General features: G+C 34.3%; 2 protein-coding genes across 3 annotated transcripts; both read left to right on the top strand.

The window, feature by feature from the left end:
• The first annotated feature begins 2212 nt into the window (after positions 1 to 2212).
• Positions 2213 to 6644, top strand: LOC116121662 (protein SUPPRESSOR OF npr1-1, CONSTITUTIVE 1-like). Its single transcript, XM_031407603.1, has 5 exons — positions 2213 to 2703; positions 3351 to 4422; positions 4635 to 5051; positions 5154 to 5978; positions 6070 to 6644. Exons 1-5 carry the CDS (start codon positions 2225 to 2227, stop codon positions 6589 to 6591), a joined length of 3315 nt encoding a protein of 1104 aa, XP_031263463.1. The 5' UTR covers positions 2213 to 2224; the 3' UTR covers positions 6592 to 6644.
• Positions 6645 to 7384: 740 nt separating this feature from the next.
• LOC116121691 (primase homolog protein-like) lies at positions 7385 to 10925 on the top strand. Of its 2 annotated transcripts, XR_004126757.1 has the most exons (7): positions 7385 to 7633; positions 8265 to 8344; positions 8525 to 8605; positions 9694 to 9777; positions 10304 to 10367; positions 10459 to 10747; positions 10908 to 10925. XR_004126757.1 is itself a non-coding variant. In XM_031407627.1 (6 exons), the coding sequence occupies exons 1-6, from the start codon at positions 7537 to 7539 to the stop codon at positions 10461 to 10463; spliced, it is 411 nt and encodes a 136-aa protein (XP_031263487.1). In that variant the 5' UTR covers positions 7385 to 7536; the 3' UTR covers positions 10464 to 10865. The 2 variants fall into 2 exon arrangements, 1 of the variants encoding a protein (XP_031263487.1); XM_031407627.1 differs by lacking the exon at positions 10908 to 10925 and having other exon boundaries at positions 10459 to 10865.
• Positions 10926 to 12653: the final 1728 nt, after the last annotated feature.

Here is a 12653-nt window from a genome sequence, read left to right as displayed (position 1 = left end):
AATATTTTTCATATCAAAAGATTTTCTCCTGAAATTTTTTTTGTCGTGAATTCGATATTTTGTCTTGTGGATTCAAAAGATATCGTTTATATATCCAAACCTGGCTTACATCAAGCCCGGAATTGGCTGGTTATTGACCGATCTGGCCATCAGCGACAGTCAAAGAAATGACCATTGTTGACCGAAAACGACGGCCAAAACTTGGCTATCGTTGACCGAAAACGAAGGCCATATCTTTGGCCGTATATAGACCTTTGCGGCCGTCGACGGCCACATTTGGCCATGGATCTGGCCTTTTTCGGTCAGATCCATGGTGGATTTGGCCGGAAAAGACCAGATTGACTCGTTACGACATAGATCTAATCACTCTATGTCGTAACGCAATTTTCCGATCAGATTCCAGCGGTGGTGGCCGAAATTTGGCACTGCGGGTGGTGGGGGTGTTTTTGTCATTTTAAATATTAGGGTGTTTAATTAAATTAACAAACCTTGGGATTTTTTTAAAATTTTTAAATTTTACCTGGTAGTACTCCTTTATCCAACTACCAAAAATTATTGTAAAATCCTATTCAAAATAATGAACCAAATACACCTGTTATTATCACAATAATATAATATAATAAATATTATTATATAACCTAACTTCTATACCATTACTAAGTCATTTGATGCTTTAACCCTATCATTTTCTTTGTATCAAAATTTTTTATCTTTGCAATCTTAATTCTTTCTTTTGTAGATGGAAGTAGGCATCCTGCTTAATTCCTGGAAATAAATAAAAGACTTATTTGTGTGAAAAGATTTTGTGAAACAAAGACTTTCCCAATCCACCTAAAATGAGACTTTATTGTGTGAAAGGACTTTAACGTTTGTGAAAATGAGATTATCTTTCATTAATTACTTGAACGTTTCTTGCAAATTAACAAGGTTCAAATTAATGGAGAAAGAGATTTTCTTTTCATATGTAAAATAATTTACAAATTAAACAATTTGAGAAGATATTTTCTTTTCATTTAATTAGTAGCCAACTTCCTCGAAGATGATGAAAGATTTTGCCAATTTATCTATTTATTGTTTCGAAATTTTCTCTCCTTAAAAGACTCACACGACTTTAAGTCAACATGAGTGCACCTTCCGAGAAATGGGATATCACTGTCCTGGTTCATTGAATTTAACTCAATTTTTTTATTTAGGGTAAACGACGTATTCCCATCCAAGGTTTGATGAAATCTCCAGTTGTACCACAAGTTCCATTTACTCTATAATCCCACCTTTAAAGTAACGAAAAATGATTAGATATAACGGTTCAAGAGTAAATTGGCCATTTCATAGAAGAGGCACACACATTAGCAGATCATTACCCCTAACAAAGATCCGACGCACATTAGCAACATCATTGTCGACGTTTTTTGCCCTTTCTTGGTGATTCTTCTGTCCAAAATCATCCTTGTCACCACCATTCGAACCCTCATCCTCCCTTTTGCAAAACCTTACCCTTGAAAACCTCTCATCGTCAGCCGATCGTCAGCCGCCACATGTGACTAGTTTTTGTCAGTCTCCACCGAAGAATGACCACTAAACAGTTGATGAGACATAAGGGTTTTGTAGATTAGGAGACGCTGATTGCAGTGGTGACGTCGAATTAAATTTTCATCGCCGGAATCCAGTGAAGAACGACGAAAACTTAAGCGTGATGGACCGGCAATTGGGGGGAGATAGACGATGGGAACCAGAGGGGTTTTGGAGGACGGACGACAGGGAAGGAGATGGAGGTGACCAAGGGTTTCGTTGCCATCGGAAATAGCCCGGATCTGGTGAAATCCAAGACAGTGCGTAGTCACTGAGGGTGTAATTGAAGTAATTTCAAAATAAGATGGTTAATTTTATAATTTTAGTAATTTAAGGGTTATAATATAATTTATTAATTTAGGGTTAAGAGCATTATATAATTGCACCCTTACTCCCCTAAAAAATGTTAACAGTGTTATTTTAAGGGTAGAAATCTGGAATAAATAAAACTTGTGGTACCACTAAGATTTCGTTAAACCTTGGGTGGGAGTAGGTTGTTTACTCTTTTATTTATTTTAATAATAGGTTCATTGAATTACGCAAGCGTATCACTGTATTGGTTATATAATTAAAAAATCATGTGCACTGTTTACATATGCAAAGTTCAAAACTCTCTCTTCTTTAAGCAGTCTTCCGTCAAGTGTGAAGTGTAATAATGGCTTCATCATCTTCTTCTTCTTCCAGAGTTTCTCAAAAATATCATGTTTTTCTTAGTTTTAGAGGTGAGGATACACGTGACAACTTTACAAGCCATCTCCATGCAGCTCTGTGTTCAAAGAAAATCAACACTTTCATTGATGATGAGCTTCATAGAGGAGATGAAATTTCAGAAGCACTTTTGAATGCGATCAAAGAATCAATGATCGCGGTTATTATCTTCTCGAAAGGTTATGCCACATCTAGGTGGTGCCTTGAAGAACTTGCAAAGATCATTGAATGCAAGAAAGCGAGAGATCTGATGGTAGTGCCAGTTTTCTATCACGTGGATTCATCAGATGTAAGGAATCAAACTGGAACGTTTGGAGAAGCATTTGCGAACCATGAAGAAAAGCAGACTTCAGAGAAGGTGATGAGATGGAGAAATGCTTTGAAAGAAGCAGCTAATCTATCTGGATTTGATTCCAGTAACATTAGGTAATTGTACGTTAATTGAATTTCTCGATTACAATTACTTTTTGCAGATATTTAAGTTTGTTCAATGGATGGAGACTTCTCTTCTTAATTTGGGAAAAGAAATGTATTTATTATATATAAAACTGTCAAAAAATATCCTAGTATTTAGATATTTAATATGCATCATTTATCGATAAAATCTAGTAAAATAATTAAACGTAAACAATTAAATTCTAAAACTATAATATTTTGGAAAATTAAAGTACATGAGTTTTAAGATATTGTAGATTATTTAATATATATATATATATAGAGGAAGGGTACAATTCATAGGGGCTCAAAATGTTCTAAATAATAAAATGAAATCTGTTTATAATTTTTTTGTAAGTGGTGTTAAACTAGTATAGAGTATGTGGCAATTGAGTTGAACTGGACATTCTTATGAGCTAAACAAAAACAGAAAACTATGAATTTTACTCTTTCTTATGCTTCTTTCACTGGGCCTGATGGAAAATTATTAGATTAACATTAGGTAACTGTTATGGAATGTATCCATTATGTTGTTTTCTGTTAATTCAAATGCTTTGTTTGCATAGATATTGTAATTAAAAACCGTTGTTTCTATTTTGATTTAATTAAACTTACTAAAGTGTTTTATATTTTGCTAGGCGTGAAGCTGTGTTAATAGGGGAAATTGTCAAAAATATATTGGAAGAACTGAATAAAATGTCCCCGAGTGAAAACAAGGACCTCATTGGGATAGAATCAAAAATAGAGAAACTTGAATCGCTATTATGTCTTGAATTAAAAGATGTTTGCAGGAGTGTCGGGATTTGGGGAATGGGTGGTATAGGCAAGACAGCTCTTGCTTGTGCATTATTCACCAAAATCTCAAGTCAATTTGAGAGTGTTCATTTTCAAAATGTTGGGGAAAAGTCGGAAAAATGTTTGGGTGAAGAACTTCTTTCTGCAATATTAGAAGATCGATGGGCTGTTTTAGAGTCCACCTTCACCAAAAGCAGGTTTCACAATAAGAAAGTTCTCATTGTTTTTGATGACGTGACCTGTTCAGAGCAAATAGAAAAGTTAATTAGAGATCTTGAATGTTTGGGTCCTGGAAGTCGAGTCATTATTACAGGAAGAGATAAACAAGTGCTTAAAACTTGTGGAGTAAATCATGGTGACATATATAAAGTTGAGGGATTACCATCTAATGAATCTCTTATACTTTTTAGTCGCCATGCATTTAAACTGGATCATCCCCCTATAGATTACTTGGAGCTATCAATAAGAGTAATAAAATTTGCTCAAGGTGTTCCATTAGCTCTTAAAGTTTTGGGTTCTTCACTATTTGAGAAGGAAAAATCATTATGGGAAAGTACATTGATTAACCTAGAAAAAAATCCAAATCCAAAGATCCAAGAAGTGCTGGAAATAAGTTATAATGGACTTGATGATCAAGAGAAAAATATATTTCTAGATATAATATGCTTTCTTATTGGAGCTGAAAGAAATATTGCAACAGAATTCCTTGATGGTGATGATTTTGATTCCGACATGGGAGTATCCAATCTCATTGACAAGTCTCTTATAACTCTAGATGATATTGATAGCATAGAAGTGCATGATTTGTTACAAAAAATGGGGAAGAAAATTGTCAAGCAAGAATCTAAAGATCCAAGTAAACGCAGCAGATTATGGCATCATGATGATATTTATAAAGTTTTAAGAAGCAACACGGTGAGATATTAACTGATTAATTTTTTTATATTATTATAAATTGGATAACATCATCCATTTATTATTATTGATTTTTAATTATCATGCATAATGTAGGTACACATTCTATACTTGCTAATTTATCAGTTCCTACATAATTTTAAAACTACGTGTTGTAATAGTAGGCTTTCACATTTATTTAAGATACTAATTTATTGTCATTTGATTGTTAGGGAAGTGAAACAATTGAAAGCATCTCCTTAGATATTTCTAAAATAAAAGAGTTAAACTTGAAGTGCAATGTTTTCTTGAAGATGCAAAACCTCAGATTCTTGGACTTTTATTGCCGAAGCAAGGTAACTCGACGTGGAATCTGGAACGGTTACAATTGTCGGTGGTATTTTCATTGCTTTTGCTTTGAATTAAGAGAAGATCAGGATCGTGATAACTGTGTATATTGCTCAATGGATGAAAAGGATGTGAATAAGGTGCATGCTTTGCACGGCCTGGAGTTCAGTTCATGCAACATAAGGTTATTTAGCTGGTTCGGATATCCTTTGGATACATTACCATCAAATTTTGAGGTGGAAAATCTTTCTCGACTTATCATGCCGTGTAGCAAAATTAAACAACTCTGGAATGGTCTTCAGGTATAAATATTTTATCTTCCAATTCTTTTTTTTTCTAGAAAACCATAAAGCTAATCATATAATTTAGTTACTTGCTCATCTCCTTAATTTATTGTTTTGCAGCATTTAGAGAAGTTGAAGTATATCAACCTCATCCACTGCAAGTACCTAATTAGAATTCCAGATCTCTCATCAGCCCCAAATCTTGAGAGTTTGATTCTAGAAGGTTGTACAAGTTTGATTGAGGTTCATTCATCAATTCAATATCTGAATAAGCTGGTTATCTTGAATCTTAAAGGTTGCAAAAGCCTTAACAGTCTTCCCGCCAACATTCAATCAAAATTTCTTGAATATCTCATTCTCTCTGGTTGCTCAAATCTCAAGAAGGCTCCAAAGATCACATGTAACGTGGAGCAATTATATTTTGATGGAACATCTATAACAGAGTTACCCTTCATTGAATATCCATCAAAACTAGATAGGTTGGATCTTAAAGACTGTTCAAGGCTTGAAAGTCTCCAGCAGTTAGGAAAATTGAAGAAACTTCATAATTTATCCTTGAGCGGATATAGGGGTCAAGATCTAATGGTGGATTCAGTATGGTCTCTTTTATCAAATTTGTCTCTCTATATATTAGATTTGTCTGATTGTCAAATCATGACGTTACCCAGCATTCTTGGTGAGTTTAAATCTCTATATTCTTTAAATCTAAGCAGAAACACTTTTGAATCGATACCATCAAGCTTCAAAAAACTTAAATTGAAGTATCTAGACATAAGTTATTGTGAGAGGCTTAAATGCTTACCATTAGGCGCTGAAACTGTTGAAGCATACAATTGTATGTCATTGGAGTTTTGTGATTTGGATTTATTCTCGTCGGTGAAGAAGGCCAACTATGGTAACTGTTTAAAACTGTATCAGAATATGCTGAAAGCCAATTGGGGAGAGGTATGACTTCCATTCTCTAGATTCACTTTATATGATCGATGCTTTTTATTTTATAATTTAACATATGCTGTTAAATATTCTTTTTGTACAGATTGCAGGTAGGATATTATTTCATGGTCCTTTACTTTGTCCTGGAAATGAAATTCCAGAGTGGTTTAGCTTCCAAAGTGTGGGATCTTCTATAACTCTCGAGGTGCTACCAGTACCTCATGATATAGTCTTCACTAGTTTGAAAGTGTGCCTTGTTGTAACACCTCAAGACCATGACGAAGCTCCCCCATGTTTGTTTATTTGTTCTAAGGTGATTGGCATAGATGAAAATGGTCAGAGGCAGGAGATCGAAGAACTGACAAAGGCATTAGCAAAATGGGGATACTTTCTAAAAGTTGAATGCAACAGTCCTATGTCAGATCATGTAATGGTGTGGACTGCTGTCCCAAGTATCCAGGTCAAAAAAATTAGCCGGTATCTTACTTTTGAATTCAGTGGAATATATCACAATGTGGTGAAGTGTGGGCTTCGTACATGTATCGCCTCTCTTGGAAAACAATACAAAGGAGATTTTAGCTCAAACATGGAGGAGGAACCACAAGCCAAAAGACTGAAATTTTAATTCCTTTTCATTCAGGTAAAGCTTTTGTTGTTTCTGAATTTGTAAAATTAGATTTTACGTGTAATGAATTCATCAATCTTTAATTTCATTCATAGAATCATTAAATTATTAATTAATATGGTTAAAGGCAGAGGACTTCTCTGCATAATTAAACACAGTATAAAAACAGGGGAACCAAGAGAATTATCAGAATACATGATTATTATTAATTTTTTATAATCTCTGTAATCAGGAGAATTTAACAACAGCCTCAATAGATTTAACAAACTTTAATTCTAACTAATAACTGAGTCTAAGTAAGTCAGCTCTTTTTAAAGTAGAGCTGAACCTGAACCTTCTTGAGCTGAGAATAAAAAGACTTTGCCAATGTATGGTTGAGTAGTTATCAATTTCTTTTACCATCAAAAGAAGCCGCATTAATAGAGGAAATTGTCAAAAATATTTTGAAAAGACTTAATCATATATTCCCAGGCAATAAGGACTTGGTTGGAATCAACCAACATTAAGTTCAAAAATTACCACATTAATTTCCTCGTGCTAGTTTTTTGTTGTAGATTGTAAGTTAAATTATTATTGACCCATAGATTTATAAGTAATAACTAGAACACTAAATTACAAATTAACCCTTTTTTTTTATCTTTTTTTTTCACTTAGCCATTTGACCCCTCATTTTTTTAATTAATTTAGTACAATGAAAATTTTCGAACATGGGGGTGCTTGAGGATATTTTACGGTGGTTTAAATGTTATTTATTTTTTAGCGGCCATGGGTCCCCCATAGCATGTGGTTGCAAAGCGGCCAATTTGAGCTAACAAACAAACTACAGAGACAATAACAACACAAAATTATCATAACAATTCATATCTCCTGAAAAGCTTCCTCATTTTCATATGATAGAGAAGAGTTAAAAGGTTGAAGCTTCAAACTCAGTGGAACAAAATAAATATGCCCTTTGGTATAATTCACAGGTGTTACTTTTCATTCCCAACATTACCCAAAGGAAGATTAAACCCTGTTTGGTCTCGCCAAGCCCACGTCCCAGGTAATTCCTGTTCCCCAAAATTATGCATTATTTGCTCTCATTACTTCATAAATTTGATGGGTTCTTCTTGTTTTATAAGATAATAAGGTGGGGCTCACAGAAAAAAGTGAGTGGCATTGATGGTAATTTGAAACTTGAGAAAGTAAAGCAGAAATTGGAGCTTGTTGGGATAATTGCAACGATTCTTGTATTCCTGGACTGTATAATCGCTAGTTTTGTCCACAGATGTGTGCTTCTTGTAGCTTCATTTTTATCTTTATATGTTGTTGCTGTTGTTTTAATTTTGGTTTGAATGTTCGGGGGATGGCTTTAGTGTAAAGGAGGTCAGTCAATGGATAGAAGCTTGTCTCTTCATATAATCCAAGATGGGTAAGCAGAAAGCTGCCTTTAAAAAAAAAAAAAATTATGATAATAATTAATTAATTAATTTGTTATCAAAAAGACATGTTAAAAGGTCTCAACCTTACATTTCAAGTTTTCCTTCTTGTAAGTTCATAATTCGTATGCTAAACCACTTCATAAATCCAAATTCGGTTCCTTCTTGTAATATTGTAATGTGCGTTTGTCCGACCTAAATTTGGTTTATGCTATTTCTTGGTCAATTGATAACTTCGGTTGTATGCCTTTGCAGACAGCAACAACAATACAAAAGTTTTTTCATTGAAACAAATGACAGAGAAGAGCTTAGGATTAGAACCACTGGGTGACAAGGCATGTGTGCTGACTTCTCTTCTTATATTTCTTATGAGCTTCTTTCTTTCTTTGTTGAATTATACCATATTCGAGGAATTGCCAAGTTATGTCTTGCCAGAGTCTAAATCCTATTAATTGAGGCTCAATATTTGTTGAGCTTGATAATGATTCAGTATTTATATTCTGTCTTTGTTTCAGCTAATTGCATATTTTGCTGAGCGGATGATATCTGAGGGAACTCTCCGGAGAAATTCTGTTATGCAGTTATCTGGTGTTCAGGTTCCTTTTCAACTGCGGCTACTTAGTTCTTATCACTAATCTATGATTTAATTCTTACCATTTATATTATAAAAAGTGATTTTGAGGTTGAACAATTTTTGGAGTGATACCATGGATGACTGAAAATAGATTATTGTCAGGGAAACGTTTATTGGAGTTCTTGTTGAAGTGGAATGCATTGTTTCTTCCTTTTTGGTTCCTTTTCAACTGCGGCTACTTAGTTCTTATCACTAATCTATGATTTAATTCTTACCATTTATATTATAAAAAGTGATTTTGAGGTTTTACAATTTTTGGAGTGATACCATGGATGACTGAAAATAGATTATTGTCAGGGAAACATTTATTGGAGTTCTTGTTGAAGTGGAATGCATTGAAACAACCCTAATCTAACATCAGGTACTATGAATCCCTTTCGCAAGATTGGTTCTTAGTATAATTAATTCAGCCATAAAATTTGACGAGCACAAGATAATGTATCTTGCTATCATTTATTTGATTGAGTAAGCTTGTGTCCTATTATAGTTAATTCTCATTTATAGCTAGTCGGCCATGTGGTTGTGGCAGAAGCCACGGTGGAGGAAATGATTGCAACTAGTGGGCAAGATAGATTCTTGTTGAAGTAGCTTTTTAAACTCCTTTGAAAGTATCATTCCGAAATGAAAATGGATTCACGTTTGGGATCACTTGTTCCAATCTAGAACTGTTAGGGTATGTCACAATTTGATCAACTAGGTTTGTAAGAGTTAATTTACCTTGCTCCTCACTGCATTCAGTCTCCTTTCTATTCCCATTGGCATGTGGATGTTAGCAGTTGTTGACGTAATGCACTGTTATTTCTTTGTCCCATGGTTTTGATTAATCTGGTGAGTTTTTGGTGTAATATAGTACCTCTAGCAATTCATATTTATAGATGCAAGTCTTGGTAGCTTGTTTGACTTGTCGATTGTGGAGTATCTTAACATTTTTATTCTCAACTATGCACATGGCGAGCGCTATGAACCTCAGATAAGATATCTACATGTATGATGATTCTTTCCCTCATCTTGAGTTAGCTTTCTAACCACTAATAAAAATTTTGTAAACAGGCTGTCATGGCTTTCCCTTGTAGACAAAATGGGGTGCTCGTTGGTTGCAAGTACCAAACCTGCCGGGAGAAAAAAATTTGGCAGGTATTTGTGCTAATCCTGTCCTTGGATTGTTGAATGTGTAAGTATAGTTTGATATACCAATGGAATGGCAGAGATATAAGTGGAAATATTTGATATGGCACAGCCACGTAAAATGCTATAATTAATGTGTTTTGGCTTTTAAAAAAGCAATTCCAGAGAGGTGATTAAGATCACATGGTAACTGACTCCCAAGTCCTAGATTGATGGATTCTCTCACTGCACTCTGAATTATCCACAAACAATATCCTAAGATCACTCCTAGTTCCGGTAAGAATAGTAATATGGAAATTATGGGTTGGCACAGCCCATTTTACATGTCCAGTTCTAGCCTATGGTTTCAGTTTAAGTTCTTTATTCCTATGCTTATGGATATTGTTTCTTTCATTTGTTGTGTTGTGATAGTGAATTTTTCCGTAGTACATTAAAGTGCCATTTCAGTACCTATCATTCCTGTTTTGTCAATATAAAATCAAGTGTAGCTGCATTGTAGTCTGATTTTCTTGTGGGATTGTTGCTTTCGTTTCAGGAGAGGGGCACAGAGAAATGGTTATTTGGATTTGATGATATAAAGGAAGCTGCTGAAATCAATTGTAAATACCGCCAAATCATGCTTCGGCTTCTTTTACTCAGTAATTTAAATCTCTTTCTCTACTGATGTTTATTATTTGATGCTGATCATAGGTTGAAGATGAAATGGATAAGCTTGCGATGGAGGAAGCTGGCTTCCTAAATTGTGCAAGTGTTCCTTGTGGAGCACCACAAAAGGCTTCTGCCAGAGAATTACCACCACAGGAAAAGGTTTGGTTCGAGACTTGGAAATTTTGGAGCCTGTGATGATGATTTCTACAAATGTATTAATTTTCCAAGTTTTTGGGTCGAGATGCTCTGAAGGAAGTAATTGAAAACGCGAAATTGTATCAGCTACAAGTTCCAAACCTAGCAATGCAGTGAACATAAAGTTCATATGAAAGTATGAAACACATTAATTACAGGGTTTCTTTTCTTTCATTTTTTTTAATTGAATTTTTTTTTTTTTCAAATAGCTTGTTTATGAACTTTTTCTTGAATCAATAGAAGATAACTAATGATGCCTTTATTTTTCATATTTTTGTTTCAATTTTCTGGTAAAGATTTGCAGCAATTGCCAGTCTTGTCATCAAACAAACAGATGGCAAACTTTTTTTCCTCGACTTTCACATATAGAAAGATTTCTTCGCCATGAAGTTACTTGAAGGTTTTCCCATATTTTCTTTACATAATAGTCATCGGTTGTCCCTTGATTATCATGGATCAATAATCGAAATGACAAAACAAAAAAGAAAGTTTGTATCAATCATCGTAGTGAGCACAACAAAGTAACAATGTTTCAGTTTCGATAAAGAAAACACAAATTCTTCATCTCAGTCTCAGATGTAACAAATCAAACACAAAAATGGTTGGTAAACAAAATAAAAATGTAATAAATGGAGTGAACTAACTGTTTCTTCAACAAGTGTTTTTTGATATTTTTATTTAGAGCAATGCTAGTTTTACAAAGAGACATACAAAGGGGTCATATAAAGACAATCCTCACTCTTGATTTTCATGATTTCTCTCTCTCTCTTTCTCTTTTTCCGTTTTTTCTTTGTTGTTTTCTTCTGGATGATGTCACTTTATAACCCTCTTTGTATGGGCTTTGTAAGGATAGTATTTTTCTTTTATTTAAGGTTAATTTGGTTAAATAATCAAAGCAAAAAATATATATAAACGAAGCTTGAAGATTATTTCCCCTTTTAATAAAAAGAAGAAAAATATGTGGACTTATATTTGGGCCAACCGAGATCTGATTACCCAAACCCAAAACTATGCGACCTCTCGCTTTCTCCTCTCTTTAACAGACAAAACGAGACAAAAGGGGAATTCAAAGCTAGTAAACCAATGTTTTGAAAACTGGATCAGGCCTTGACCGGATCAAGGGGCCAGTTCATGGTTTGATTGGTCTAACCGGTTAAACTGGCAGTTCAACCAGTGGTCTAAAAAGTTTGAAATCTTACAAAAACACCCCTAAAAACTTTTTCAGTCCCTATAGGCTTCAAATATAGCAAATACACCTCTATGATTTTTTGGGTTTTAACTTTTCGAACCAAATTTCAGCTGATTCCGACCACCAAAATTCAATCCGACACCACCACCTGAACCATCGTCCTCCAGTAACCCTGGAACTTGGTAGCACCTTGTTCGCCAGCTATGACTCACTAACACCACTACGATTCGGTTGATTTTTTCGAAAAAATTTCGACTAATTTCGACATCAAAAATTCAATCCAAACTACCATCAGCCTCTACTCTACAAAATCGATCTAACCCCAGCACTTGGTAGCCCCCCACCAGCCATGACTTGCGTATTAGGTTGATTTTTCTGGCCAAATTCTGACATCCAAAATTCAATCTGACACCACTCCCTGAACCACCAACCTCCCCTCTACAAAAGCCCTCTAACTCCAACACTTGGTAGCCCCTCGTTCGTCGAATGTAAGATTAGGGATTTGTGTGAAAAGTAAAATTGGAAATTCAGACCGAAGAGGACACCGATCGACAGTCGGACCAGTCTGGTTTTCAAAACATTGCTGTAAACCTTGCAAAAATCCAGGGTCTCTTTAGTTTACTCTTTTATTTTTACACTTTTATCTATAAGTTTAGAGTATATTTGCTTACAGTAAAGTGAAACTTTTTAATAAAATATCTATAATGCCCTTGCTATTTTATTACATATTAATAGAAATTAATAAAATATATAAGAAATAAAAGTATACGATCACTTCCAACAAATGCTAATTTTTCACAAAAGTAATGATTGTTATCTAAATATAATATGGACCATTTTTAGTATATTATAA

Source organism: Pistacia vera, unplaced genomic scaffold, assembly GCF_008641045.1.
Source record: "Pistacia vera cultivar Batoury unplaced genomic scaffold, PisVer_v2 Contig127, whole genome shotgun sequence".
Taxonomy (NCBI): Eukaryota; Viridiplantae; Streptophyta; class Magnoliopsida; order Sapindales; family Anacardiaceae; genus Pistacia; species Pistacia vera.
This window is presented reverse-complemented; position numbering and strand designations above follow the sequence as displayed.